The sequence below is a fragment of the Cavia porcellus genome, unplaced genomic scaffold (genome assembly GCF_034190915.1).
Source record: "Cavia porcellus strain 051 isolate PalLab524CR breed Dunkin Hartley unplaced genomic scaffold, mCavPor4.1 scaffold_8, whole genome shotgun sequence".
Lineage (NCBI taxonomy): Eukaryota > Metazoa > Chordata > Mammalia > Rodentia > Caviidae > Cavia > Cavia porcellus.
This window is the reverse complement of record NW_026947491.1, coordinates 6,836,852-6,862,426: the sequence shown is the minus strand read 5'-3', so window position 1 is coordinate 6,862,426 and position 25,575 is coordinate 6,836,852. Positions and strand designations below refer to the sequence as shown.

Below are 25,575 nucleotides of genomic sequence, written 5' to 3'. Positions count from 1 at the left end.
GTACCCACGAAGGAGAAGAAAATGAAGTAGGAGTGCGTGAAGGGCCCTGGCCTCCCTCCTCAGGGTTGAGAAGAGGGATTCTGCAGCAGAAACAAATTCGAGGGCAGGGAGCATTCCCTTGGAGGCAGGCTGACAACCCTGAGCTCTTCCAGGCCAGCCAGGGAGGTGCGTCAGTGAAGCTCCTGCTGTGACAGATAGGCCTCCATCTTGCTGAGCAATTTCTCCACCTCACACGAAGGCATTGACATCTTCCTAAAAGTCAGTTTGAGATAAGGAAGATAACCTGAAATGGCATGGGGGGGGCACCTTGAACACTCTTGACAGGAGAGTTGCTGGGTTGTGTTCAAGTAAAACATCATGGATTCTAGACCACAGGCTCATACCGGCTTCCTGACATAGACAACACCATAAAGATTTCCCTCTCAACACCATAAAGATTTTCCCTTACTCAGAAAAGAAAACTACTTGGAGCCTGCTGTGGCTTTTGTCAACGTTAAATAATATAAATAATAAAGGAACATAATTTTGCCTGACAAGATATTTAAGGCAATTGCCTTGTTTTCTAAATGCTATGAGTGGAAACTCAACGTTGTGACAGTTCTGTAGGTTCCTTTATCATATTGGATCTACAATCTGAGGCGCATCAAGGAAGTCTCCATGCACTAACACATATCAGGGGACCTGCAAAAATTCACACCACCGAGAGACAGTCCAGGCTCCAGCACTGAGAACACCAGCTCCACAGGCTTCTACAATGTTTCTGGCTAAGAATGGGACAAACGAAGTTAGGGAAGGTAAGTCAGGACTTTACCTTAAAGAATAGATAGCATTTCTTTGAATTCTACACAAATGTTACATTACATTTTGATTGTTTGATTTTAATGTCTTAAATTTTGATGAGGCACTTTGGTTGTGTCCCAGAAATTTATAACAGGAGAAGGTTAATATTTAAATATGGGAGCATCTCTGGTTGGCATGTCAGTAATGGGAAGACCTCCAAGGAGCAAATGGCATAATTCTAGAAAGCACCGCTCACAATAATGATTAGTCAGGATAGGTTAGGGTATGCCACTATAACAAGTGAACCCTAAAATCACAGTGACTTTATATAGTTAAAAAATTGTCACCAGTTCTCATCATACAGTATCACTAAGAGGAAGAGTTGGTCTGTTCAGGGCCCTGGTTTCTTCTGTCTCAGGGTGCCTCCCTTCTGAAAACATAGTAAATTACTGAGGTCAACAACACCATGACAGACTTCGAAGCATTCTCAGAAAACAAACTTGATGGAGAATGACCTTTAAAACAGGGCGCAGGCCTTTCTCCAAGAGTTTATCATCCCCCAGGGGTCCAGCGATACTGAATATAGGCTTAAGGATCAAGTCCAGTGCGTTAAGGATTTTAAAACAGATAATTAACCAGGAACATTTATTCTCAACCTCAGATGTTTCCTCCGAAATGATCAGAACACCATTAGTGTAACAATTTTAGTTTCTCTCTGCCTCCACATTTATGCTTCCCCATGGACAAAGTACTAATCTGTTTTATAGTGTTTGGAGGAGAACTTGGCCTGTGTAACATGGCAATCTACAGACTCTCTCTATTCCTGTGGCCCCTTCTCTGTCATGCTGTAAGTTTTCTAGGGAGAAAACCTCACACTGTCTATGCTGCCTGTGACCAGGTAGATGAGTCTAATTCTGCCCTCAACATTAGCAGATTGGCCAATATACCTCCATGTGCTCTGCAAGTCAAGCAGGCAACATCTAGGTCTCATTTATTTAACTACTCTATTATTTTCTATTTGGGCTCAGAATGAGAGCCCCCCCCCCCAAAAAAAAGCTGCCTCCATAAACATTTCAGTTGGAATTTTGATTTGTCTTATAGTGAACCTGTAGGATGATTTGGGAAGGTGTGGGATAAGTTGATCATCTTTAATGTGGAATCTTCCCATTGAGATTGTTTTCTCCACCTTTACTTATATCTTTCATTTCCTTTACAGAATTTTTATAATTGTCTTCACAGAGGTCCTACAGTTTTTGTGGTGGGTTTAATAATAGCTATTTTATGAATTTTGTTGATTAGGAATTTTCTACTCATTACATTTTCCAGTTGGTTATTTTGACCCAGGATCTGCTTTGGTTTGGATCTAAAATGTCCCCTGCAAGGCTCATGGGCTCAGAGGTAAGAATTTTGGAAAGTGACTGGTGAATTAATTTCTTGGCAGATCCATAGTTTGACGGCGTTGTTGGGACTTGATGGAAACATAGGAGGTGGGGCCTAATTGGGGGAAGCAGGTCGTCGTAGGGATGAGGCTTTGAAGACTGTGTCAATCCCAGTCTCTGCCTCTCTGTAGCCAAGGCTCTTTCTCTATCTGCTTCCTGACTCCCGTGAGATAAGTAAGTGGCTTTCCTCATCTACACTCATGGTTTTCCTGCCCACAATAATGGGTAATTACCCAACCACGGACCGAACTTTCTGAACCCATGAGCCCACATAGATCTTCTCCTCCTTCAATGTGTTATCCTCAGGTATTATCTACAGTGATGGAAGGCTAACACATTCTATGGCATTTATTGAGCACCTACTACATACTAGACATTTTCAAGGCTCTGAGGTTACAGCAATGCATGTGTCTTACAAAATTGCTATTTTCATGCTGAGGCAGACCAACAAAACATAAATCCTAATTAGTCAGTGTATGTCCTATGTGACTCATTCAGGAATGGCATCACTCAGGAGGCGTCCTTGGAGTATCGAGGGCCCAAGCTGTGGGAGGAGGGGCCCTTTCGGGGAGTACTTGCCCTGCAGAGACCAGGTGGTCTGTGGAGCTACCTCCAGGGGCGACAGTGCCAAGTGAGAGGAGCAATTAGGGGTTAGCAGTGATCGCAAGCATCCTTCCTCTCTCCTCAACTTCTTGCCCCTACTCTCTAGCTCTCTAGTCTGCTATTGGTTGCCACATGTACTGTTACAGTTTACATCCGAGGGTACCCGGAAGCCTGAGCACTCAAAGGTGTGGCTTTGAAGCTGACTGGCCTTAGCCCAGCCTTGCTGTCCGAGGTGGGGCCTGATTGGTAGAGGCGGCCCTGGGGGCGGGACCTGGAAAGGTTCCTCTGCTCCTCCCTCTCTCCACTTCCTGTTCCCCGTGCCCTGAGCAACTTTCCTCCGCCAGGCCCTCACCGCATGCTGTCTTGCTTTGAAGCAGCCAGCTCTGGACTAAAACCTTGAGCCAAAATAAACGTCTCCTCCTTTGAGTTGCGGGCGTTGAGTAGAAAGTGACTGAGACACCGCCTGCTGAGGTTTTCAGTTTCCCCAACCCATCACTGTGCTGTTTTTAGACACGGTCTCTTGCTTCCCTCTGGTGTCAGTTATATTCTTATCTCAGGATTCTGTTGCTTTTCTTTATAAAAATTACCTCTTTGGTCTAATGATGTCTCCCATACTTCTCCACTTTTGTCTTTATTTCTGGCCAAAGGAGTTCCTGTTTACTTACTCCGTGCACCATCCTTGGGGCAGGACACATGGTAGAAGGTGAGGGGCCCACGGGTTATTTTCACAAAGGTCTGGCTCCTGGTGGCCTCCTCTGTGGGGTTCCTGTGCCTGCCTCTCCTGTCCCTCCTGTCCCTGACAGATGCCCCAGGCCTGTCCCTTTCTCGTGCCTCTGCACCCATGGGGCCACGACCCCTGGGGACTCTTTTTCCCTTCACCGTGGATGGCGGCTCCTCCCCACGTCTCAAAAACACAAAACAACAAAATAAGAACAAAGACACATCCAGTTTGCTATAGTGACTCGAGTTATCCTTCTTTGTGACTGCATAGTGCTCCACGGTGAGTAAATACATCTTCTTTATCTACTCACCTGCTGGACACACAAGCTGTTCCCATAGTTGTTATTGACTTGTGTAGCTATACACATGGGTGTGCACGGGTCATTGTGACATGATGTCTGCATTTTTATTTCCTTCCCAGTCTCACTTCTGTTATGTTAGGGGATTTTAAGCAGATGGTCCCTGGAGACCACCAGTCATCCTATTTCCTCTCAAAACGTGATTAATATCCAGAGAGAGACACATATGAATTACAAGTGTTATTAATAAGACTGGAACAAGCAAGTCTTAATAATTGGGAGTTTAAATTAACTAATAAAATGAAAAGAATGACAAAGGAGTTTCTATGTACAAAGGTCAAATTTAACAAAAGGAGGTCGGTTTTTATACCAAAATAGGAATAACAGCGTACACAGAGAGATCATTTTATAAACACTGATCTGAAACTTTGACATTTGGCAACTTTTTTTCCTGGGGGGGGAAAGGCTGACGTTCTTTGGCATCGTTTTTAAAGGTTTCTTCCTGCACCCTCGTGCCCCACGGTACTCACAGATGCCGAAGGAGAGCACTGGAGGACGCATTGGGTTGATCCATTTTTAAACACCCTCGGGCTTTTGCTTCCGCCGTGGGCCACCTCCGGGGCAGTGTGGTGAACGGCAGAGGTGTGAACAGGGAGGCCAGAGCCAGGGCTTGGACTGTGCTTTTGTTTTTTCGGCTCTTCCGTCCCTCACCTTGCAAAGGGCTCCGCAATTCCCCAAAGCGACCCAGCTAGGGCCGCAGCGCGCTCGGCCGGCAGGGGGCGCTCTAACGCGCCGGTTTGAGCGCACTGTGAGCTTGCAGGGCACAAGGGGTTCCATAAAGCGGGGTCCCTGCTCCAGCTCTTCACATGGCGTGTCCCTTTGGCAGTTTTTCTTTTTTCTCATGAGAAAATTGGCTCTTTTTCCCCTTGTAAGGCAACTCTCAGTCCACCTCCATATGCCTCTTCTCCTTAAAGCCGCCTGGTTTTGCAGGAAGCCTGTCCCAGCGCCGCTCCTGGGCAGCACAGGCTGCCCCTCCGCTGCTCCCCCCCATTCCACCTGCTGCCCTGGGTGAGCCCCTAAAAGGACAGCGCTGTAAGCAGTTCAGCGACCCTTATGAAGCGATGCCCTGCTTTCTGCCTGCGTCCAGCCTGTCCTGCTGAAATGTCCTGTGCAGTGCCGCCCTGTGGGGTCCAGGGGGGCCGCTGCAGTAGCTAAGATCGTGGAGTCCGCGGCAGGCAGCCTCCACATGGCCTCGGGGAACTCCGTCAGCCCCAAAATGGCTTCGGAACAGTGCAGGCCGTGTGGCCTGACCCAAGGTGGGTTGGGACCCCCATCCCACCTCCCCCGGGGAAGCATCCTCCTGGCTCCTGGCCCAGGACCTGCTCCGGCCCCGAGGCAGCCGCGATGCCTGGCTCAGATGTGCCGGCCGGTGAGGAGGAAGAGCGGCCGGTCCTCCCTGGCGTTGGCCGTCTGGAACTCGTCCCGCAGCCGAAACTGCCACTCGTCCTCCAGCTCCAGGCGCACGACCGTCTGGCGCAGCGAGTTCCGGTCCTGACAGATCACGCACAGCGTGGCGCCTGCGTGGTGAGGGGTGGCAGAGGCGTGAGGAGTTTTTGAGACCGGGTCTCACTGTGGAGTCCAGGCTGGCCTTCAGTTCATGGCGATTCTCCTGCCTCAGCCTCCCGAGAGCTAGGAGGCGTGCATCACCCCACCGATCTCCTGCAGTATCCTCGAGAGATAGGTCAGGCTGAAGGCAAGCTAAGGGCAGGGGAAGGTCAGCGAGGGTCTGAGCAGGATGGAAACGCAAAGCGGAAATCATGGGCTAGGCAGGTAGAACAGGCTTTGTCAGTGTCAACCACCGTATTAGGAGAAGGAGAAAACCCGGAGAGGAGACTGCAGGACCTCCGGCCAGGAAGGAGCCTCTCCAGAGGCCTGCGCATGGAGGCAAGGGGCCGAAGAGGGAAATGGAAGGGGAAGACGTCTGCCCCTCACAGGAAGAAAGGGTCACAGGTGTAAGCACAGAGGCCCGGGTCCAGCCCTGCATGCCTGCCACTTTCCCTAGTGGTTCCAGTCACGTCCTCTCTCCCAGCCTCAGTTTACCCACTGGCAAACAAGGCCTAGGAGGAGGGGTTCTGTCTCCAGAGAGGCCAGGTGACAACGGCCATTACCTTTCAGGAAGTGGAACTGTTTCAGGAAGCCGGGCCCCACGAAGGAGTCACACAGGTAGAGCAGGAGGCCGCTGAACGTCAGGTCTGAGCAGCTGATGTTCACGGAGTGGGGCCTGGAGCTCACGTAGCAGACAGAGACCTGCGGGAGAGGAGCACGGGCGTCTCACTGCCCACAGGAGTCCGCTGCCTTCCACTCGGGGCCTGCAGCCTACTGAGGCCAGCTGCTCCGCAGAGCGAGAGTCCACAGGTAGCATGTGTGTGCTGCTTCCTGGTCTATACCCTAAAAGCCGCTCCAGGTTTATCTATGAGGTGCGATGCACAGATGCGTGAACGTTTAAATTCTTTTAAAAAATGTGTAATAGTAAGACAGGTTGTTGTGAATCCCCCTCGGAATACTTCTGTTCACTTCCAATACTCCCATCATCATCCCCACCGTTTTCTGCAGCAGATCTGGAGTCCTCTTTCCTGAGGGTCTCTACTAGGTAGGATCAAAAATACAGTAACTGCTGCTGCCAAGCACTGTTCAACAGAAAGGCAGCTCAGAAAAACATGATGCTGTGTCTTCGTCAACCTTAGTCACTGGATCTGGCACCGTGTGACTTCCTGCTCTTCCCCAGAGTCACCATGACCAGGAAAGGGAGACATTTTGAATCCGTTTGGGACAGGGAGGCAGTCAGGACTGCACAGCTAAAGACCCTCAGGAGAGAGGACTCCAGAGCTGCTGCAGGAAGCAGCAAGGACAATGGGACGAGTGTGTGCAAAGCCACGCAGGATTTTGAGAGCGATTCATGGCAATGCATCTTTTACTGCAATTTAAAAAAGAATTTAAACATTCACTGTATTTTCCAGTCATACCTCTCTCAGCCTTGACTATGCCGGCCAGGAAGTGGGGTAAACACCAAGACAGGCATTGGAGGGGGGGGCTTTGTCTCCATCATGCCCCTCGATTCAATCACCCACTGAACAAAAATATCTGCAGAAAAATACTTGCAGCCCTCCTGAATACATAAACTTTCCTGTCATCCCTGAACAACACAGTATGATAAGCATGCATCGAGCACGTCCACTAGTCAGGTATGACAAGCAAGCCAGAGATGCAGAGGCTACCAGCAAACCCTACATCCTGTGACACCAAAAACCTGAGCTACAGGTGCTGGTACTCAGGGGGTCTAGAACCAGTCTTCATGGATACCAAAGGATGTGAGGGTCCTGAAGCAGTTTCCATGGATACCGAGGGATACTGAGAATCTGGAACCAGTCTCCATGGATACCAAGGGATATAGGGGTCCTGGAAGCAGTCTCCATGGATACCAAGGGATACTGCAGCTTTCAAACAGAGTGCCCTCTCTCCCAAGCACCCTGTGCCAAGTTACCTGAGGCCCCAGGTTTAGGTAGCAGTCCACAGACAGCACAGGGTGGCCATGGTTCTTCAGGGACAGTGGGAAGATGCGGTGGCTATGGTGCTGAAGAAATTTCTCCAGCAGGAGCTGGGCAGGTGCCGCAAGGAATGTGTGCTTGCTATCCGGGGCACAGATGTACTGGGCTGGCACAACAGCTGCAGAACTGTCAGACACCTGTGGGCAAGGCAGGGGACAGACCTCAGGCCACTGCTTGGCTTGGGTCTCGGGGCAGCTGGGACGGTGCAGGGCGGACGGCCAGAGCCAGCCACCAGAACATACTTCAGGAGCAAAGTTCTGCATTAAGAAAAACTAGGTTTTGAGCCAGGTGTGGTAATGCACACCTGCAATCCCAGCACTCAGGAGACTAAGGCAAGAGGACTTCGTGTTCAAGCCCCCTGGGGCGTCTCAGCAAGACCCTGGCTAAAAAAAGAAAAAAGCTAACAGGCTAAAAATGACACCGAGAAATATGAAAGAATAATCAGTTATAAAGGCAGGTCAGGCTTTGGGGTAGGAAGACTTAAAATGGGAAAGATCTCAAATTAAACCACAAACCTAACATAATTTCAACTTTAAAGATTCTCCATGGGGATGGAAGCCAGGAGTTTAACTCAGTAACTCCCAACCCCTTTGTGAGGGCAGCCTCCTAGTTTTGTTTTCTGGGTTTTGTTTAGATTTTGGTTTGACTTTGTGCTGCTCTGCTCTGTTTTATTTGCAGTTCTGGGGGTTGAACCTGGTTTCACACTGAGCTACACCCCCAGCCCTTTTTTTCTTTCGTTCTTTCCTTTTATGTTGAGAGAGTCTCGCTAAGTCCCAAGTTGCCTAGGCCGGGCTCCACCTGCCTCAGTCTCCCAGAGTGCTGGAATCTCAGATGTGCACCACCCCAACTGCTCCAGCCTCGAGTTTGGAGGTTCTGCCAGCTTCCAGGAAGGCGCCACCTCCCGGAGAAGGCACTGAACCCTGTCTATGGGGCAGCTGTGTCTGCACCCAGGCCTGACTGTGCACACATGGCACTCTGCAAGTGCTGGATGGGACCAAACAGTCAGGCCAGGGGGGCTGCACCCTCCGCCCCCGCGGGCCCCGAGCACCTTGGAGGTGATATGGAAGGCCCGCCGGCCGCCCACTGCCATCTGCTTCTTCATCACTCGGAATCGGTTGAAGCGGCACACCAGGAGGCCAGCGCTGTGTACACGCAGGTTGAAGTCCACGTCATCACATGTGAACCTGCCGGGTGACAGGGGCCATGGGACAGGGCCGGCGCCATGGGAGAAACCACACATCATCCCATTTGTTGGTCTCACTGTGGAGCCCAGGCTGGCCTCAAACTCGCGGAGATCCTCCTGCCTCGGCTTTCTAAGGGCTGGATTACAAATTGGGCCCCGTGGCGCACATCTATAGTCGCAGCACTCCGAGACCAAAACGGGAGGATTCCTGTGAGTTCAAGACCAGCCTGAACTACATAGCAACGCCCTGTCTCAAAGAGACAAAAAATAAATAAGTAAATAAATAAAATAGGTGCTGGATGACAAGCACCCGCCACTGTACCCTTTGCCCATTCCATTTGCTAGAAAAATGTAAAAGTCTCAGGGTAAAACTGTGTGTTTTGTTTGTTTGTTTTGTTTTGTTTTGTTTGCAGGGCCAGGACAAAGCTATGGCGTCATGCGTGCCAGGACTGGCTCTGCCCTGAGCCCCAGCCCAGCCCTGGCCACTGCAGTGGCTCAGGACCTAGGATGAATGTGTTTGAGGCTGGGGGAGGGGCCTGAGGGGGACTCCTGGCCGTGTGTCTTTCACCGAAATACATTTTAAAAGTCTAAATCTCTAGCAAGCACTTCAGTCACACCTCGCAGAGTCCCTCCCAGGCCACCCGGTGACACACCGCCCTCCAGGCCAGCGCCCTTCTGGAAGGTGAGGCTGATTCCCAGCCTCGCAGCGCTCCCGCAGCGCGCATCGCAGGTGGAGCGAGCGGGAAACGGGAGGGCAGCGGCTCAGCTCACCGGTTCCGGTTGTACTGCACGTTCTGCGTGAGGTCCACGTTGAGGAGGACGAAGTCGTGCACATGGCAGCGGGAGAAGGGCTCGCGCACCTCGCAGGCGCGCGCCCTGCCGCCCCACTTGTGCAGGCCGAGGAGCGCATAATGCGTGATGTTGGGCGCGGCCTCGATGTGCTGCAGGACGTGCTTCAGCGACACGTTCCGCTCCGACCATGAGAACTCCCTGCCGAGGGTCGGGGGCTCAGGGGTCGGGCCCCCAGACTGCAGTGCTGCTGTCCCAGCACCGCCCCGGGGTGGAGGACACCTTGCCGCAGGCTGCACCCCAACTGGCATTTCGGGCAAAACATGCATGCATCCTGCCGTGCATGTGGAGGCACACACCTGTAACCCTGGCGCCAGGAAGGCTGAGGCAGGAGGACCGCCATGAGTTCAAGGCCAGCCTGGATTATACAGCGAGATCTCGTCTTCAAACTATATTTATTAATTAAAAAGCTGGACCTGGCACGTGGGCCTGTTTATGTATGTATGTGTGTGTATTTAGCTATGGTCTTCAGCATAGAAGCTGGGGTCCAGCACTGAGCTGCATCTCCGGCCCTTTTTTCTTTCGTTTTTTATTCTGAGACAGGTTCTGCTAAGACTGGGCTCAGACTTGCAATCCTCCTGACTCAGTCTCCCACATTGCTAGGATTCCAGGGTCCCTATTGCCGGCGGCCAGCAGCAGCACCACACCCAGCCCCTCACCGGCCGTGTTCCCCGGAGCAGTCCACGTCTACCACGTTCCACATCACACAGGAATCATCGGCGATGACGATGAATGGCCAGATGTCCTGTGGCTGGATGCCCAGCTCCTCCTGTCGGCTGCGCTCCAGCTCCAGGTTGTGGTACGACAGTTCCTTGATCAGGAAGTGCGCGGCACCTGGAAGGCCGAAGTGTCCTACCTCAGCCCCCTGCCACAGTGGTCTGCATGGCCCAGCACAGAGCCCCAGCTGGACGCACCAGCACCAGGCTGCACATGTATCCAGCTTCCACAGACCTCGAGGGAGGCTGAGACAGCACTCTCTCCAATGTGTCCACATCTGTCTGCCTCTAGCGACGGAGGTGGTGAGTTGGGTCGGTCGACATGCCACCTACCAACTCCAGCACTGTTGAAGATGCTGGGCAGGACCAGCATTATGTGGTTGGGCCAGTACTTCTTGTAGATGGCCATCTCGTACTCCTTGACCACCAGCACATGTAGGTGGCTGGCGCCGTCCATGGCGTGGTACAGGTTAAAGAGACCGTGTTCGTGTCGGCCGGTGGTCGGCGTGAAGGTCGGGCTTTTTATGCACTCCTGACTCTGGGAAACACCCCGGGAAGAGCTTGTCAGTGTGGCTACTGTTGCTCCCCTCTGTGCCTGGCAGGGCTGTGCTGCCCCGCCCCGCCCTGCCCTGCAGGGGTGCAGACCGACAGTCCCCTTCCCTGAAATGCAGTTTTGCAGGATCCTGCAAAGGGCAGAGAAATGCGCCTTGCTGACCCAGAGTGTGGCTGACCCCACGGGTGCCGGCTGGGACCAGGGCCAGCTCAGATGACAGTGTGAGCCCAGCCCAGCCCGGAGGAGCCACCCTGCTGGACTCCACGCAAACACTGGATTCATCCACTCTGCCAGAGAGACTTAGAGCCACCGTCCGGGGCCACACCACTGCCCCTCACCCTGGAAGCCTGGACTGGAGGAACGCAGACTGGGTCACACACCCTGCACGCTGACTTCAGTCACATACCCTGCTCGTGCTGGAAAGAGGACGACCCTGAGCCCTCACAGCACAGCAGAGGGGCCACGTAGGGTTTGTGTCATTGCTGGAGGGCCCCTCAGTGAGGGGCTTGGCTGCTACAAATCCGCATGGGCAGCAGTGCTCAAGGCCTACTCTGATGGTGAGGCCAATGACAGATGTCTCCACCATGTCACATTTGTTGGGGTGGAACCCAGAACTCGCACTCTCGGCTCCATCCCTGGCCCTTTATATTTTGAGACAGGGTCTCTAAGTTGCTAAGTTGCTCAGGCTGGGCTTGATTGCAATCCTCCTGCCTTAGCCTCCCAGCAACTTAGTGACTTAGCAATATCCTGCTTAAAATACAAAATTGAAATGGCTGGGGACATAGCTCCTGGGGAAGACTCTGTTCCATTCTCAGTAATGTGCACGCGCGCACACACACACACACACACACACACACACAGCCTTAGAGGTGAGGAAACTGAGGCCCCAGCCCAAGCCCACACCTCAACCCCTCCCCCAGCCTACCGTGTCAGTGACCAGGGGCAGCCGCATGCTCTCCAGCTGGCCGCCCGGCTGGCTAAAGACAAAGTGGTGCTCCTTGGACTTGGGGATGATGAAGTGCAGCTGGATCTCCTCTCCTAGCATGGAGTAAGAGAAGGCAAAGGCGTGCAGGGTGGACTCACAGAGCTGGGGTGAGGGAGAGGACACGGCCGTCACCAGACGCCGTGGCCACACCCAGATCACGGGCATCACCTCTGCCCACGGTGCGGATGTCCAGGCTGACCAGCAGCAGATTGACCCCGTCCGCTTGCCAGCCCTGCCCAGCCCTGCCCCTCGGGCTCCAGGGACGCAGGTCTCACTGCAGGTGTGATCTGGAACAGCACCTTGAGAGCTGGGGCATCCTGTGACAGTGCCCTGAGCACCAGCACCCCTGTTTACAGCAGCCCCACCCACAGCAACTGAGCTACAAGCTTCCTGCCTCCTGCCCCCAAGGGCCCAACAAAGCTGCTCTCTGGCCCCACCCCATCGACCAAGAACGCCTGTCCCTGGGGCACTCAGACCAGCCAGCAGGGGTTCAGGTCTGGGAGTCAGAACGGGACATGCACACAGTCTTTGCCGGTTTAGCAGCCCACCACATGGAGCTACATACCCAGACCTTCAAAGAATATTTCCTAGTATTTCTTATTTTGAGGCAGGGTCTCATTAAGTCACTAAATGGCCCAACCTGGGCTTGAAATCAAGACCCTCCTGCCTCGGCCTCGCAGAGGGTTGTGATGACAGGTGTGAACCACATGCCTAGCTGGAACAAATATTTTCTATCACAGAAGAGCATGGGAAGAAGAGACAGAACAGTGGCCAGGCTTGTGGCCAGCACACAGTAGGTGCTCGGCAACGCCAGTTCCCTCCCAACGCTCAGCCCAGGGGCCCCCATGTTCCCAAATCCTGCTCAGTGCGCATCTCCTTTCCAGACCGAACCCTGAGGACTGGGCCATGTCTCTGTCCCCAGAAGCACAAGAAGTGAGTGACCAAGGCACCAAGCTAACACCTGGAATTGCTAAGACCCCAAGGCAAGGACACCCAGTGATCACGGAATTGGGTGCCCCAGGTAGTGTGGCCCAGGAGGGCATGAGGGACACACGGACCGGACATCCCACCTGGGAGGCGGTCACCGGGCCCCAGTGGCTGGGCCCGGTGCCTACCTGGTAGCGGGGTTGGGAGCCCAGGTAGTGCTGGCACTGCCCGCAGTGGTGGTAGGTGTTGTGTGCCGCATACTTGGACAGCCGTATCCGGGCCGTGCGCCTCCGCACAGGCGGCTCTGCAGTCCTCTGGGTCCCTCTGTCTGCACAAAGGCCCCATGGTCAGGGAGCACCAAGAGCAGAGCCAGCGTCCCACTCCTGCCTGGCTTTACCAGGTGGGCTCAGAACCACCGTGGAGGCCACTGCCAAGCACCAGCAACAGAAAGGCCACTCAGAAAAGCATGGCGTCACATCCTCTCCCCCTCAGCCACCGGACCTGGCACCACGTGACCCCTGGCTCTTCCCAGAGTCACCATGACCAGGAAAGGGGGATGTTTAGAATGCATTCGGGACATGGAGGTAGCCAGGACAGCACAGCTAGGGAAACCCTCAGTAAAGAGGACTCCAGAGCTGCTGCAAGAAGTGGCCAGGACGGTGGGCCGAGTGCATGTGAGGGAGGGGAGGATTCTGAGGGGACTCACAGCAATGCATCCTGTACTGTAATAAATTTTTAAAGTATCTGCCATACTTTTCCACCACATTTCCTATGTAAAGGTCTATAACTGCCAGTTTAAACTGAGGGCCAATTTGATATATAAATGCTGACGAGCTGAATTGTCCCCATTTTTTTCTTCAAATGATTTGGCGCGATTAAGGTTTTTTTTGGTTGGTCTAAGTATTTCCCAGTCCTGAGGATTGAGCCCAGGCGCTCTGCACTCAGCAACTTCCCAGCTCTTTTTATTTCTTTAGTTGGCGACAGAGTCTCTCACTAAGTTGCTTAGTTTATGTCCTGGTAGCTCCTTCCTCCCACAGATGAGTGGCCTTCTTGGTTTGGCTGGGACAGTCATCATTACCTAATTGGTCATTAATAAGACACAGCTGAGCCCAGCTGAATTTTATTAATATATAAGGGAGCTGGACATGGTTGTGGGTGCCTGTGAGCTCAGCACTCTGGGAGGCTGAGGAAGGAGGATCTCAAGTAGCCAAAGCTGGGCAACTTAGTGACTTAGCAGGTAATACAGAGTTCAAGTCTGACCTTCGCTCTTGACGCCCTGGTGGTGGGAACAGATCAGACTGGCGTCCTCGTACTTGGGGTCATGGATGATGTAATCAAAGGGGATCTTCCGGAAGAGCTCCAGGTCCGGCCAGGGGTCGTTGAGCTGAGTGTAATGCCACTCAGGTTCTTCCCAGAGGCCTGCTCGATAACAGGAGGAGAGAGACAGATCGAGGAGGAAAGGGTCCGTGTCACTGTTCCCGGGAGAGACTAAGAGCAGAGTTGCAGTTTACTGGTGGCTTCCTGGGGAGGCTATGGCAGGAGGATTGCCATGTCTCAGGAGCCCCTGCCAGGTCCCATTTTCAGACTGCTCCAGGGAGGTGACCATGTGCCTCCCACCCTGGGCACAGCTCTGCCCTTTCCTGTGGGCACAATGTGGGCTCTGTCTGAGCCCTAGCATTGCCTCTGCCCAGGTCCTGCCCAAGCCCTGGGCCCACACCTCCTCCTGCACCATCATTCAGGGACCCTGAGGCCAGCACCTGGGGACCTTGGCATTTTACCCCAGGGAGGCAGTAGCTGGAGCCAACACCAGGGCAGCTGCCAGCAACACTCACAGCCCAAAGTCTGCCTCCCACCACCAGCGACAGCTCCCCACATGGGCACCGCCAGGTCCTCAGCAAACCTGTCCTGCGTCTCAGGGGACCTGATGGTGCATTATACAACCTGCCGTCTACAAGTCACTGAGACACAAGTGTGTGACGGTTCACAGCATGCTCACTACAGCCCCCAACTGCAGGAAATCAAGGGCAGGGAAAGTGCCCATGGGAGGGCGCTGGGCACGGTGGCCTACAACTGTCATCCCAACACTCTTGGAGGCTGAAGCAGGAGGATTTCAAGTTCTAGCCCAACCCAGGAGTTGGTGACATGTGTGTACACAGAAGGGATTCATTCTACCCCTCAACGCCTGGCCTGCTCTCCCGCAAAACATCTATCTCCATCTGTCCTACGATCTATCTTTTCTTTTACTCTTTATTTACACTTTGGACTTCTCATCTAAGAGAAGCCAGGTGCTATCTAAGCCTGCGTGTCTGACTGACTTCACTTAACATGATGGTCTCAGTTCATCCATTTTGCTGCAAATGACTCAAGTTTATCCTTGTTTATGGCAGCATGGTGCTCCATCATGTGTAAACAGCACATTTATGAGTTGTTCAACACCCGAAACCCTGTGCCTGCAAAACCTCTGTGGCTGAGCTCCGAGACTGAGAGGAAGGACTGAGGGATAGCACAGCAAGGCCTTCAGGAGGAGAGCCTCAGCCTGGCCATGACAGGAACAGTGACAGGTGCCGGGGCCACCACGCCGCCCGCTCACCAGTGTTGATCTCCTCCTCATCGTACACGTCCACCTCTGTCAGCCGAAGCAGCATTCTGGACAGGTTGCTGAGGAATTGTAGGTAGGCACCCGTCTTGCCGATCTACAGAGACACAGGGTGAGGGACCTGCCCACCTCTCGTCTCACCTGGGGTGGGGCAGGGATGCAGGAACAGCAGGCCTGGCGCCCAGGTCACCCCGAGTCGGCCCCACATTGCGCCCGCCACGGTGGTTTTGCTGGCTTCTGCAGCAGTGGGAATCCGACCCAGGGCCTTCGCATTGAGATGCGGCCCCAGCACATTCTAGTTTTTCACTTTCAAACAGGGTCTCATTAAGTCACTAGGTTGCCCGGGTTGGCCTAGAACTCGCCACCACCCTCCTGCCTCAGCCTCCCAAGTGCCAGGATGACGAGGGTGCACCAGCACACCTGGCCACCAGCTGAGCTTTAGAAAGGACCTTCTCATAGCTGAAGAAAAGCCTGCTTCGCAGCCAAAGGAACAAAACAATCAGGTGAAACCACACGTCCCCACCTGAGCCCAGGAAAGGCGCAGTGTCCTCCTCCACGTCTGGGGTCACAGAGACCCTGGCTCCGGGCCTGCACTCGGCTACCAGACTCGCTCAGGTCACCACTGACTAAGAACACCCGGGCCTCACTGTGACCTCCACCCTGCCACAGTAACCCAGCCCAACACTTTGCAGACCTGAGCCCAGCTCCTGCTCCACACAACAACTCGGCAAAGCCTGGTAAACAGAAACAACTAACTTCAAACAGCAAAACAGGAGCCAGGCGTCGGGGAGCACGCCTGCAGTCCCAGCCCTCGGGAGGCTGAGGCAGGAGGATCACATGTTCCCAGCTGAAAGTTCTGTTCCTTACGACGCACATGACTGCTGCCAGAGGCAAGTGTGAGCAGGTGGGAAGGAGGAAGCCTAACTGGAAATCACGAGAAGCAGCAGCAGGCTGGCAGGTTCCACACCAACCAGACAGAGGAGGACAGAGAGGTGCGACCACAGGCGACCCCTGGCCACGAGCAGGGGTGACTCCACCCTGGTCCTGCCCACTCCGGGCCCCGGCAGAGGATTCACTGTGATGTTAGGACTCAGATCTAAACAGCCTCCAAAACCATGTGTGTGCAGATCAGGGCTTCAGAAGGTGACTGGGTCATGGGGCGCTGTGCTGATCAAAGGCTCCATCATGGATGGTTCACAGCTGACTGCAGCACCAGGTGGAGTCTGGCTGGGGGTAGTCACTGGGGTGTGGCCTGGAAGGGTGCCTTCTCGTCCCCAACTCCTCCCTCCCTCCCTCTCTGCTTCCAAGAGGTGCACAACCTTTCTCCACCACACCCTTCCTCCATGGAAGCTGAGCATGGACTGAACCCAGTGAAACTGGAAGCCAAGCAAACTTCTCCTGCTTTACCGTGTCCTGGTGACAGGACAATGACTAAGAAAACTGTCTGTCATTACCCTTAGCCTTGCCCTCTGCTGTGACCCCATAGAGCCTGAGCCACAGGCAAAGAACTCACCTGTGGGGGCCCACTGAGCAGCAGCCGGCGGGGGTGGAAGCCATCCACACAGCCCTCAGCGCGGTTGCCATAGTCCATGTGGCTGGGCCGGGGCACTGTCCACTGGCGGTAGTAGAGCGACTGCTCGGTGGAGGTCATGGTCTTGTTGAGCAAGGGCCGGAAGGAGCTGGTCCACATGACAGAGGGCGAGGGCAGCAGGGAGGCGGCCTTGGGCAGGCCGCTGCTGTCGGTGGCCGTGACCATGTCATATACCAGCTTGGGCAGGAAGATGATGGGCGGCTGGCGGCAGGCTTTGGCCAGGGAGCACTGCGGGGCCTGCAGGACTAGGGTGCCTGTGCAGGACGCCCCCGGGGAGGAGGAGGAGGAAGGCACTTGCAGGCTCTGCTGGCCGGCCCGGGGGGCGCCGTCAGACCTCGGCTTCTCCACGGGGACCCTGGCCTCCTCCATGGAGCCGCAGGGTGGGGAGGCCCTGGTCAGCTCCCCCTGCACGGGGCCAGAGTGCTGAGCCGAGGCCTCGCTGCACAGCACTGAGCCTGGGAAGAGGTGATGGGTCAGGGACGTCCCATGGGACAACGAGACGCAGCGCCTGTGGCCACGGGTCCCCCAGACCGCCCAGAGCCCCGCCTCCACCCACCCAAACCACCCAGCTGCAGTCGCATGCAACCCTCACCGGACCCGCGGGAGGACAGGGAGGAGGATGCCGAGTCATGGGAGCAGGACCACTCCCTCCGTGCGGGACTGCCGGGCTCCGATGGGGAGGCCGCTTCCAAGCTGGCTGCTGAAAACCGGAGAGGCACGGGGGTTATGGCCCCCGCCGGCAGGCGCTGCACCCAGCGCAACAGCGCATCTCATCCTGCTTCTGCGCTCACACTTTGGTCACACTCTGCAACCCAGCCTGGCCTGGAACTCAGTACGTGCCTAGGCCGGCCTCAAACTGACGGCGATCCTCCTGCCTCAGCCTCCCGTGTGCTGGGGTCCCAAGTGTGTGCCCCCTTCTCCGCTTATCTGCCACTTCCTGGGAACCTGTACCTCGAACTTAGCCAAATCAAGCTCACAGGCGGCACAGCCACATCTCGGGTGGTGAGGACAGGGCGCAAGTACAACACGGTCGCCGTCGTGGCGTAGAAAACGAGGACGCATGCATGCACTGGCACGCACGGTGACCCCAAGGTCCAAAGCCCAGCACTCCGCGGGGAGCCCCCACCTTCAGGCCCCGCCTCCTCCTCGTCCTCGTTGTCCGAGCCACTGGGCTTCTCCCCGTCGCCGCTGCCGGAGGCCTCACTCCTGGCAGCCTGCTCCGCAGGGTCCTCGCTGCTCACGAAGTAGGCGGCCAGGCCCAGCTCCTGCTCCAGGGCGGAGCGCGCCAGGCAGGAGGCACTGATGAGGCGCAGGTCACAGTACCGCAGGGACCTGGGGCAGAAGCACCGGCCCGGCCAGCGTCTAGTTAGGAAAGCGCTGCTTGCGCCACCTGCAGCAGAGCGGCCGCACTGCAGCCCCGGAGGTCCGCTGGCCAAGATACACACTTTTCAGGTAACCAGAAGGCCCCAGTTTCCTGCCCAGCCAAGTGGGCCTGGGTCGCAGCTCCTGCTCAAGGGATGGAAACTGGGGCTGTGCTCACGTGCCCTGAAGCTCTGATATTTTTTGGCTTTTTGACACTGGCCTTGTTACGTAGGCCAGGCTGGCCCCAAACTCGCAGCGATCCTCCTGCCTCAGCCTTCCAAATGTGAAACACTAATATTTTTGTACCTGCAAGGTGAGATCTAAGTGCACTTTGGCAAGGACAGACGTTTAATTGTTCTGTACAGGGGACATGGAGCCAGGCTGTGTCTGGGAGATGGGACGTGACAGCACCGGAGTTGGTCACAGCCTTGCTGGTCTCCAGGTAGGCCTGGAAACTGAGTGGGGACCAAGGTCCCAGTGAAGCTGCAGCCCAGCCCCCAGCACAGTGACACAGCATGGGTCTAACGAGACTGGGGCCCCAACAGGGGGACACCAAATCTTCAGCCCAGCTGCAAGCCCCCAGCCCCCAAGGAGCCCAAGGGAGGCCTTGGGACTCTGGAAACCATCACCACCCACACCCAGGGTGCATGGCACTGCCCCTGCAGAAGACGATCACACACCCAGCCCGGATTCTGGCCATGCAGCCCACGGCAGCCCAGCCAGGTGCCCTCCACGCACCTGGGCAGGGACTCGCCATGAGGGTCCATCCCGCTGAAGATGAGGATGCAGGGCAGACCCTCCAGCTCCAGGTAGGTCTGCGGCCTCCACTCAGCGTCCTCGATCTTCTGCCAGCTCTGCAGACACAGGGACGTGGTCTCAGCTGCTCGAGTGCTGAGGTGACGGCTGTGTGCCACCATGCCCAGCTCCTGGCCCTAAACTCTTGATCCTCCCGCCTCAGCCTCCAGAGACCTGGCTCGGTGGGTGGGTGTGCAGCCCCGCTGCCCCTCGACACCCCCTCCGGTCCCCCACGGTGCCTGGTGTCCCCGAGCCACCTTGAGCCGCTTCACGAAGTGCTTGCCCACAGTGATGCCAGCCGTGGGGTCCCCCAGGATGATCTCGAAGTCCTCCTCCAGGGCCAGCCGCGCCCGCACGTGTGCCAGCCGCTCATACGCCACAGCAGCCAGTGGCGAGCAGGGCACACGCAGCAGCACCATGAGCCCGTGGCCGCAGGGACACTGCTTGGGGGCGCTGAGCAGGTTCCGAGTGATCTCCAGCGTCTCCACTGAGGTATGGTTCTTCATCTGCGGGAGGCCGCGTGCCGCCATCAGGGCAGCCGCGTAGTGCTGGACCAGGACCAGCGTCCTGATAACCGCACTGTGCAGATGGGGGAACCTGCAGGCCAGACACCTGCATGAGCCACAGAGCCCCACCCGGCCGCAGGGCACCCAGGTCACAGCAGCTAACAAGTCACAACCCGGGATATCCAAGGACAGCCTCATACTAAATCATTAAGTCACCCAGGCTGGGCTCCAGCGTGGGATCCTCCTGCCTCAGCCTCCCAGAGAGCAGGGATGACAGGGAAGCACCACCAAGCACAGCTTAATGTGGGTTAGTAGAGGAAGAAGGAAGCCAGAAGTGACCTCGGTGACAGTGGCAGCCAAGAGGAGCGTGTGACGTGTCCAGGCGTGGTTTCTGTGCGAGTTGAGTTGGTGTCATCCCCCATTACCTCCCTGACAGGTGGGTGTTTTCATACCCACTGAGAGCTGGTGGCTGACAGGTGACAGGCCCAGGACTCAAGCCCAGAAGGAACAGAATGGGAGCCCAAGCTTGCAGCACACCGGTTCCCACTAGACACTAGCCCTGGGCTCAGGGACTCAATCAGTGGGTCGGGGTGCAGACTGTGGCAGGTGAGATTTGCTCAGGGTGAAAACCTGGAACAAGCTGGGTGCAGCAGTGCACACCTGCCAGCCCGGCTCTCTGGGAGGCTGAGACAAGAGGGTCACAAGTTCAAGTCCATCCTAAGTAACTTAGTGCCTTAGCAAGACTGTCTCAAAATGAAAATAAATGAAATTACACAGGCCGACAACCCTTTCTCATTTCCCCACCTCCTCGGGGTCATGAATGCCTATGCCAGAAACATCCCTGCATAAGTATGCCCTGCCTCATCTTTAAAATTTTCTGAGCCAAGCATGGTGGCACATGCCTTTGATTTCAGTGTACAGGAGGCTGAGGCAGGAAGACCCCCATGAGTCTGAGGCCAGCTGGGCAACATGGGGAGAGATTCTGCCTCAAAAAATAAAAATTTCTGGTGCACCATCATGAGAAAGCTATCACTGTCCCTACATGATTTATATGCAGAAAAGAGAAGCCCTGAGGGGCCTGGGGAGCAGGGAGGTGCCCAACCCCACCCAGGATCCAGGCCAGCTCACCACACTGTGCCTCAGGGCACTGCAAGACCAGAGAGAAGCGTACCTTTTCCCCAACGCAGTGACCATGCCCTCGAAGGAGCTGTCATATCTCAGCAAGGGGAGGCTGTGTCCAGAGAGGGTCGACTCGATGAACTCGGACAGCCCAAAGTACTTCTTGCTCTCGGGGTACAGCCCCGCACCCTGAAACAGAGCGCAGCTCAGTCACAGGGCAGGGAAGGCGGGGCCAAGGTAGTGACATCTAGTTTTCCCACAGTACTGGGGATTGAACCTGCGGCCTCTGCACTGAGCTCCAGCTCTAATTCCTTTTTTAATTTTTTTATTTTGCGAGTCTCTCCTAAGTCTCCAAGTTAGGCCTAGGATGGGCATGAGTTTGCAATCTTCCTGCCTCAGCCTCCTGAGTGCAGGGATCATGGGCGTGTTCCACAAACCCAGCCTGCTGGCTACACAGAGTCATTCTGCACTGAGCCCAGGTCACAAGAGCTCTGTCACGAACCCCTCTCCCCAGAGCCACATGGATGTTGGAACATCCAAAGTGGTACCCGAAGCCTGGAGAGCTCCAGCCCGGGCAGAACGCCCCAGCCGCGGCTCTGCATTGCTTGTCCAAAGGAAGCCGGCTGGGGCTGCGGGGAGGATTTTAAAACGGAAGTTCTGAGGAGATGGAACCGACTCGCCCCAGCCGCGGGGTCAGGGTTCCCCGGGGCCCTTTGCAGGCGGCTGTGCTACTCACGTCGCCAGAAGGCACCGGCCAGTGGATCTCGTTGTAGGGGCTGATGAGGGTGTGCTGCGTCTGCAGCGCGTACGGGAAGGAGGTCACGTGCAGCGTCACGATATTGGGGGCCTCCTTCACTTCCCTGCAATTGAGCAGTCTGTCCACCAGCCCCACACACGGGTCGCTCTGAGAGTAGAGATTACGGACAGCGCTACAAACGGGGGTGGGGATGAACACAGTTACTGATCCTGTTTTGTGACTGTTTCTTTCTCTTTCTTTCTTTCTTTTTTTTTTTTTTTTTTTTTTTTTTTTTTTTTTTGACACAGGATCTCGCCTGGTAGCCCAGGATAGCCTTAAACTAGAAGAGACTCTCCCGCCTCAGCCTCCTGAGTGCTGGGATGACAAGTGTGCCATATCACCCTGGGCTTCACTGTGTGATTTTATAAAGGGGAAAGCAATCAAATGTATTGATAACGAGTCCCCGAGTTTGCCTATAACTGAAGCTTATGGCTGTGCCTGTCACCAGGGAGACTTCAGGCACTCAGGACTCTCCTGCCCAGACTCCCAGAGTGCCAGGATTACAGTTGTGCGGGAACGCACATCCAGCTCATGCCCGCTTCGTGTAAATCGCCCTTCAGGACCAGGTGACGCCAGTCCCCCACCCCCACACACCCGCCTCGCCAGACCCCCCGCGCGTCTGACCTCACGAGGTCCCAGTGCGCGTGGTCGTGGACGAGCACGAAGAGTGTGTGCGGGCTGCGGCGGGAGCGCTGCAGGAAGGCGGTGAACGTGGCGGGCGCCTCGGCGTCCATCTTCAGCACGTGCCGCTCCACCCTCTGCCGCGTGGCGGGCTCCTGCTCCAGTCCCAGCTCCTGCAGCACCCCTGCCACACAGCCACGGGCCCGCCGCGTCCAGCACTGCCCGCTCCGCCCCCTGCGCGCCGGTTCACCGCAGCCCTAGGGCGGGGACCTTGCGTGGGCACCGCGGCTGCTCCAGGGACCCGAGAAGCAGGCTCCGAGAGGGGTGGCCCGTGACATGGCACGAAGGAGCCTGAACAGGGACTGAACCCAGGGTCTTCCCACTTAGCTACACCCCCAGCCCCTTGTGGCTCTTATTTAGACACAAAATCTTGCTAAATTGCCCAGGCTGGACTCGCATTGAGATCCTCCTGCCTCAGCCTCCCAGAGTGCCACCAGTCCCAGTGAGGGTGATTGCTTGCTCTTAGCATGAAGACACCAGCCACCTGTGTATCCCACGTTTCAGTCCCTGAAAAAACTGTAGGCAGGAGCCGGTGACACAGTAGGCCCCAGCCTGGGGCACACAGGGAGGGTTTAAGTCTCGTTCTCTCTTTCTCAAGCCCTAAAGCCTCAGGAAAATCCATGTCTTGAGACTAGCTTCATGTTCTATAAAACAGGACAGAACTAGGCTTGGTGGTGAGCGTCTCTGATCTCAGCCTTCAGGAGGCTGACACAGGAGGATCACCATGGATTTGAGGCCAGCTTGAGCTACACAGTGAGTTCAAAGTCAGTGTGGCCGCACCGTGAGATCCTGTCTCACAGTAATTAACTAATAAAAGGAGAGGAGTAATCATTGCTGAGTCTCCTCCACCACCAAGAAGGCCACTTGCATCCGGTCTCGGGTCCCTGAACACCCAGTACCTGAGCGCCACACGTGGGCCACAGTCTGCTGGAAGGTGACCTCAGAGGGTGGGACACAGACCAGGAAGTCCACCTTCCCGAAGGAGCCCAGATCCAGGTTCCGGGTGCTGGAGTCCGCGACAGAGCACACATGCGACAGCAGCTTCTGAGCCACGGCCAGCTGGGAGGGCCGGACACCACGCGGCTCCTGACGGTCAGCTGCACAGGGGACCGGACCACACTGAGCCAGTGCTGCTGCGGGGCCAGCACCGGACTACTGGGACACAGGCCACACAAGCTGGATAGAGCCAGGTGCGGGCCCCTTTCTGCAGAGGACAAGGACTTGGCCCGGGGAAGGAAAGTGTCGGGGATCCCAGATCCTCGGGGTTCACAGAGGAAACCCAGCAGTGCAGCTCCCAGGGGACCAAGGCACCGTCCAACCAGGTACCGAGGTGCAGGGACTGGGAGCCCTCGCCCCAGGCCGCTGCACACCTGAGTCCCCTGGCCCACGCCCACGCACACCTGACCGCCCTCCCTGCCACTCACTCGCGCACGTAGGGATCCCGCCGACCTCCAGGCCCACTGCGTTAGTGACAGACGGGGAAGTGACTGAAGATGAGATGTGGCCTTGAGTTTCCTGATGGAATTTGTCCAGCAAAACGTCAATGTCACCCTCTGCCCAGAATAGAGAACGAGCTGAAATGGGTTTTCCGAGCTATGGAACCTGCGAACCTCTCCCGACCAACACCCCACCCCCGTCTGCGGTGCGGTCCGGCACCCAGCGGGGCAGAGGGGATATGGGCTGGGGGAGCTGGACCCCAGCGGACCCAGCGGCAGTGGCAGTGCGGGTAGGAGGGCGGCGCTGAGGACAGGGCCAGCGGGTGGTGACAGGGATGCCGTGGCCCCTCCCCGGTGGCGTCCGTGCGCCCGGCCGCCCACCTGGACAGAGCGCGCTGAAGAAGGCCCCCAGAGAGTCCAGCCTGCCGGTTGCCAGCTCGCAGTGCACTTTCCTCTGGTACTCCGAGGGGCTGAGCAGGCTCTCAGACAGGATGCGGGCCTGGTACTTCCCTGGGGAGGAGCAGCAGCGGGGCTTGAACTCAGTCGTTTTGCTCAGAGCATCAACCTCAGCCCTTTTCAAAGCTTTTATTTGGAGACAAGGTCTCGTGAAGTTGCACAGGCTGAGCTTGAACTTGCCGCCCTCCTGCCTCAGCCTCCCAGAGTGCTGGGATGACAGGCATGTGTCACCACCACGCCTCTCAAGGCGGCAGGAGGCCGGCTTACCAGTGACAGCGATGCAGGAGTCGATGGCGGCATTGCGGCAGGCATGGATGATGACCACGTAGTTGGTCTTGGCCAGTTTGCCCTCGACCAGCAGGCGGAACATCTCGGCCAGGCCCTCGGCCAACGAGGAGGCGCACTCGATGACGTGCACGCTGTGGTTGCAGGAGCTGGCGGCCAGGCCAGCCAGCCAGGGTAGCTGCGCCGAGGTCACGGGCGCCGCGGGGCCAGGCACGGCCGGGTAGGGCTGCGGTGGCGCCTGCGGGCACTGCCGGACCTCGGCCAGGTGCGACTGGCGCCAGGAACGCAGGAAGATTTGCTCCAGCTCCTCCATCAGCGGGACCTGGTCAGCGGCTGCAAGAGGCGCGGGCTCTCAGCACACTGGGTGGGGCATCGGCTGCGGTGCTCTGAGTCAGGGACGCGCGTTGTTCTAAGGTGAGCTTAAAGTCATGTAGTCCAGGCTGTGGGAGCCTCCTGCCTCACTCAGCCTTCTAAGTGTCGAGAGACACCGGTGTACCACATCAGTCTCCTCTCCCGGAGGTTTTAAATGCTGAAATTCTTAAAAATGAATTCCTAGGCCACTATCACATGAGCTTGCCTTTATTCTTGGTATTTTCTCTTTTTTTCCTCTTGGGGTTGACCTCTGCTCTGAGCTACATCTGCAGCCTTTTATTTCTCCTGACACAGGGTCTCACCAAGTGCCTGTTGCCCAAGCTGGGCTTGATCCTGTGATCCTATCTCTCACTCTGTCCCCCTGCCCGATGGAGAGCACCCAGCTTAGCAGCTTTCTCTGCCATGCCAACCTGCCTTCCCCTCTGCGGTGAGCACTGCTGTCCTCAGGGCTGCAGGTGTGCCCTGGGATTTCAGCCCCAGCTGCCCAAGGTGGTGGGGTCTGTGATCTGCCCCCTTGGATGGCAGCCAATGTGGGATCACCTCACTGGATCTGGCAGCGAATGGGGACTCAGCAGCTGGATCCGGCAACCAATGGGGACCCAGCAGCTGGACTGGAGGCCAATGGCGACTCAGCAGCTGGACCTGGCGGCCAATAGGAACTCACCTAACTGAACAAGGTAGTAGACGGTGAGCAGGAGCTGCATCTCCTCCGAGATGGGCTGTACGGCGGAGGAGCCGCACTGCTCATAGGCCCGGGAGATGGACTGCGAGTTCTGGTAGCAGGTGTGCAGCAGCGGGCTGACCACCACGTCGCTCAGGTTCCCGCACAGGTAGGGGAAGTTCCCGTGGCCTGCAGAGGAAGAGGCGGTGATCTGGGGACGGCTGGGGCCTGCGGCACAGCTCGTCGGACAGGAGGGGCAG

General features: G+C 56.2%; 1 protein-coding gene across 10 annotated transcripts in view; it reads right to left on the bottom strand.

The window, feature by feature from the left end:
* Positions 1–4,068: 4,068 nt before the first annotated feature.
* The window catches only part of Greb1 (growth regulating estrogen receptor binding 1), a 37,779-nt gene continuing 16,272 nt past the window's right edge, over positions 4,069–25,575 (bottom strand). For 3 of the 10 annotated variants that reach the window (XM_013144452.2, XM_063254300.1, XM_063254301.1), the window contains exons 9-32: positions 25,319–25,504; positions 24,265–24,615; positions 23,923–24,051; positions 23,530–23,658; positions 23,005–23,202; positions 22,049–22,229; positions 21,365–21,557; positions 20,681–20,817; positions 19,261–19,600; positions 18,947–19,062; positions 17,973–18,178; positions 17,439–17,546; positions 16,769–17,301; positions 15,250–15,352; positions 13,920–14,078; positions 12,848–12,987; positions 11,673–11,834; positions 10,528–10,732; positions 10,138–10,312; positions 9,401–9,619; positions 8,495–8,630; positions 7,383–7,583; positions 6,010–6,148; positions 4,069–5,418 (exon numbers count right to left, since the gene is read on the bottom strand). In XM_013144452.2, the coding sequence (XP_012999906.2) occupies positions 5,255–5,418; positions 6,010–6,148; positions 7,383–7,583; positions 8,495–8,630; positions 9,401–9,619; positions 10,138–10,312; positions 10,528–10,732; positions 11,673–11,834; positions 12,848–12,987; positions 13,920–14,078; positions 15,250–15,352; positions 16,769–17,301; positions 17,439–17,546; positions 17,973–18,178; positions 18,947–19,062; positions 19,261–19,600; positions 20,681–20,817; positions 21,365–21,557; positions 22,049–22,229; positions 23,005–23,202; positions 23,530–23,658; positions 23,923–24,051; positions 24,265–24,615; positions 25,319–25,504 (4,610 nt within the window). In that variant the 3' untranslated portion in view covers positions 4,069–5,254. Of the gene's footprint in view, positions 5,419–6,009; positions 6,149–7,382; positions 7,584–8,494; positions 8,631–9,400; positions 9,620–10,137; positions 10,313–10,429; positions 10,733–11,672; positions 11,835–12,847; positions 12,988–13,919; positions 14,079–15,249; positions 15,353–16,768; positions 17,302–17,438; positions 17,547–17,972; positions 18,179–18,946; positions 19,063–19,260; positions 19,601–20,680; positions 20,818–21,364; positions 21,558–22,048; positions 22,303–23,004; positions 23,203–23,529; positions 23,659–23,922; positions 24,052–24,264; positions 24,616–25,318; positions 25,505–25,575 lie in introns of those variants that run through there. The other 7 variants (XM_023561913.2, XR_010049118.1, XM_023561914.2 and 4 more) reach the window with 7 other exon arrangements.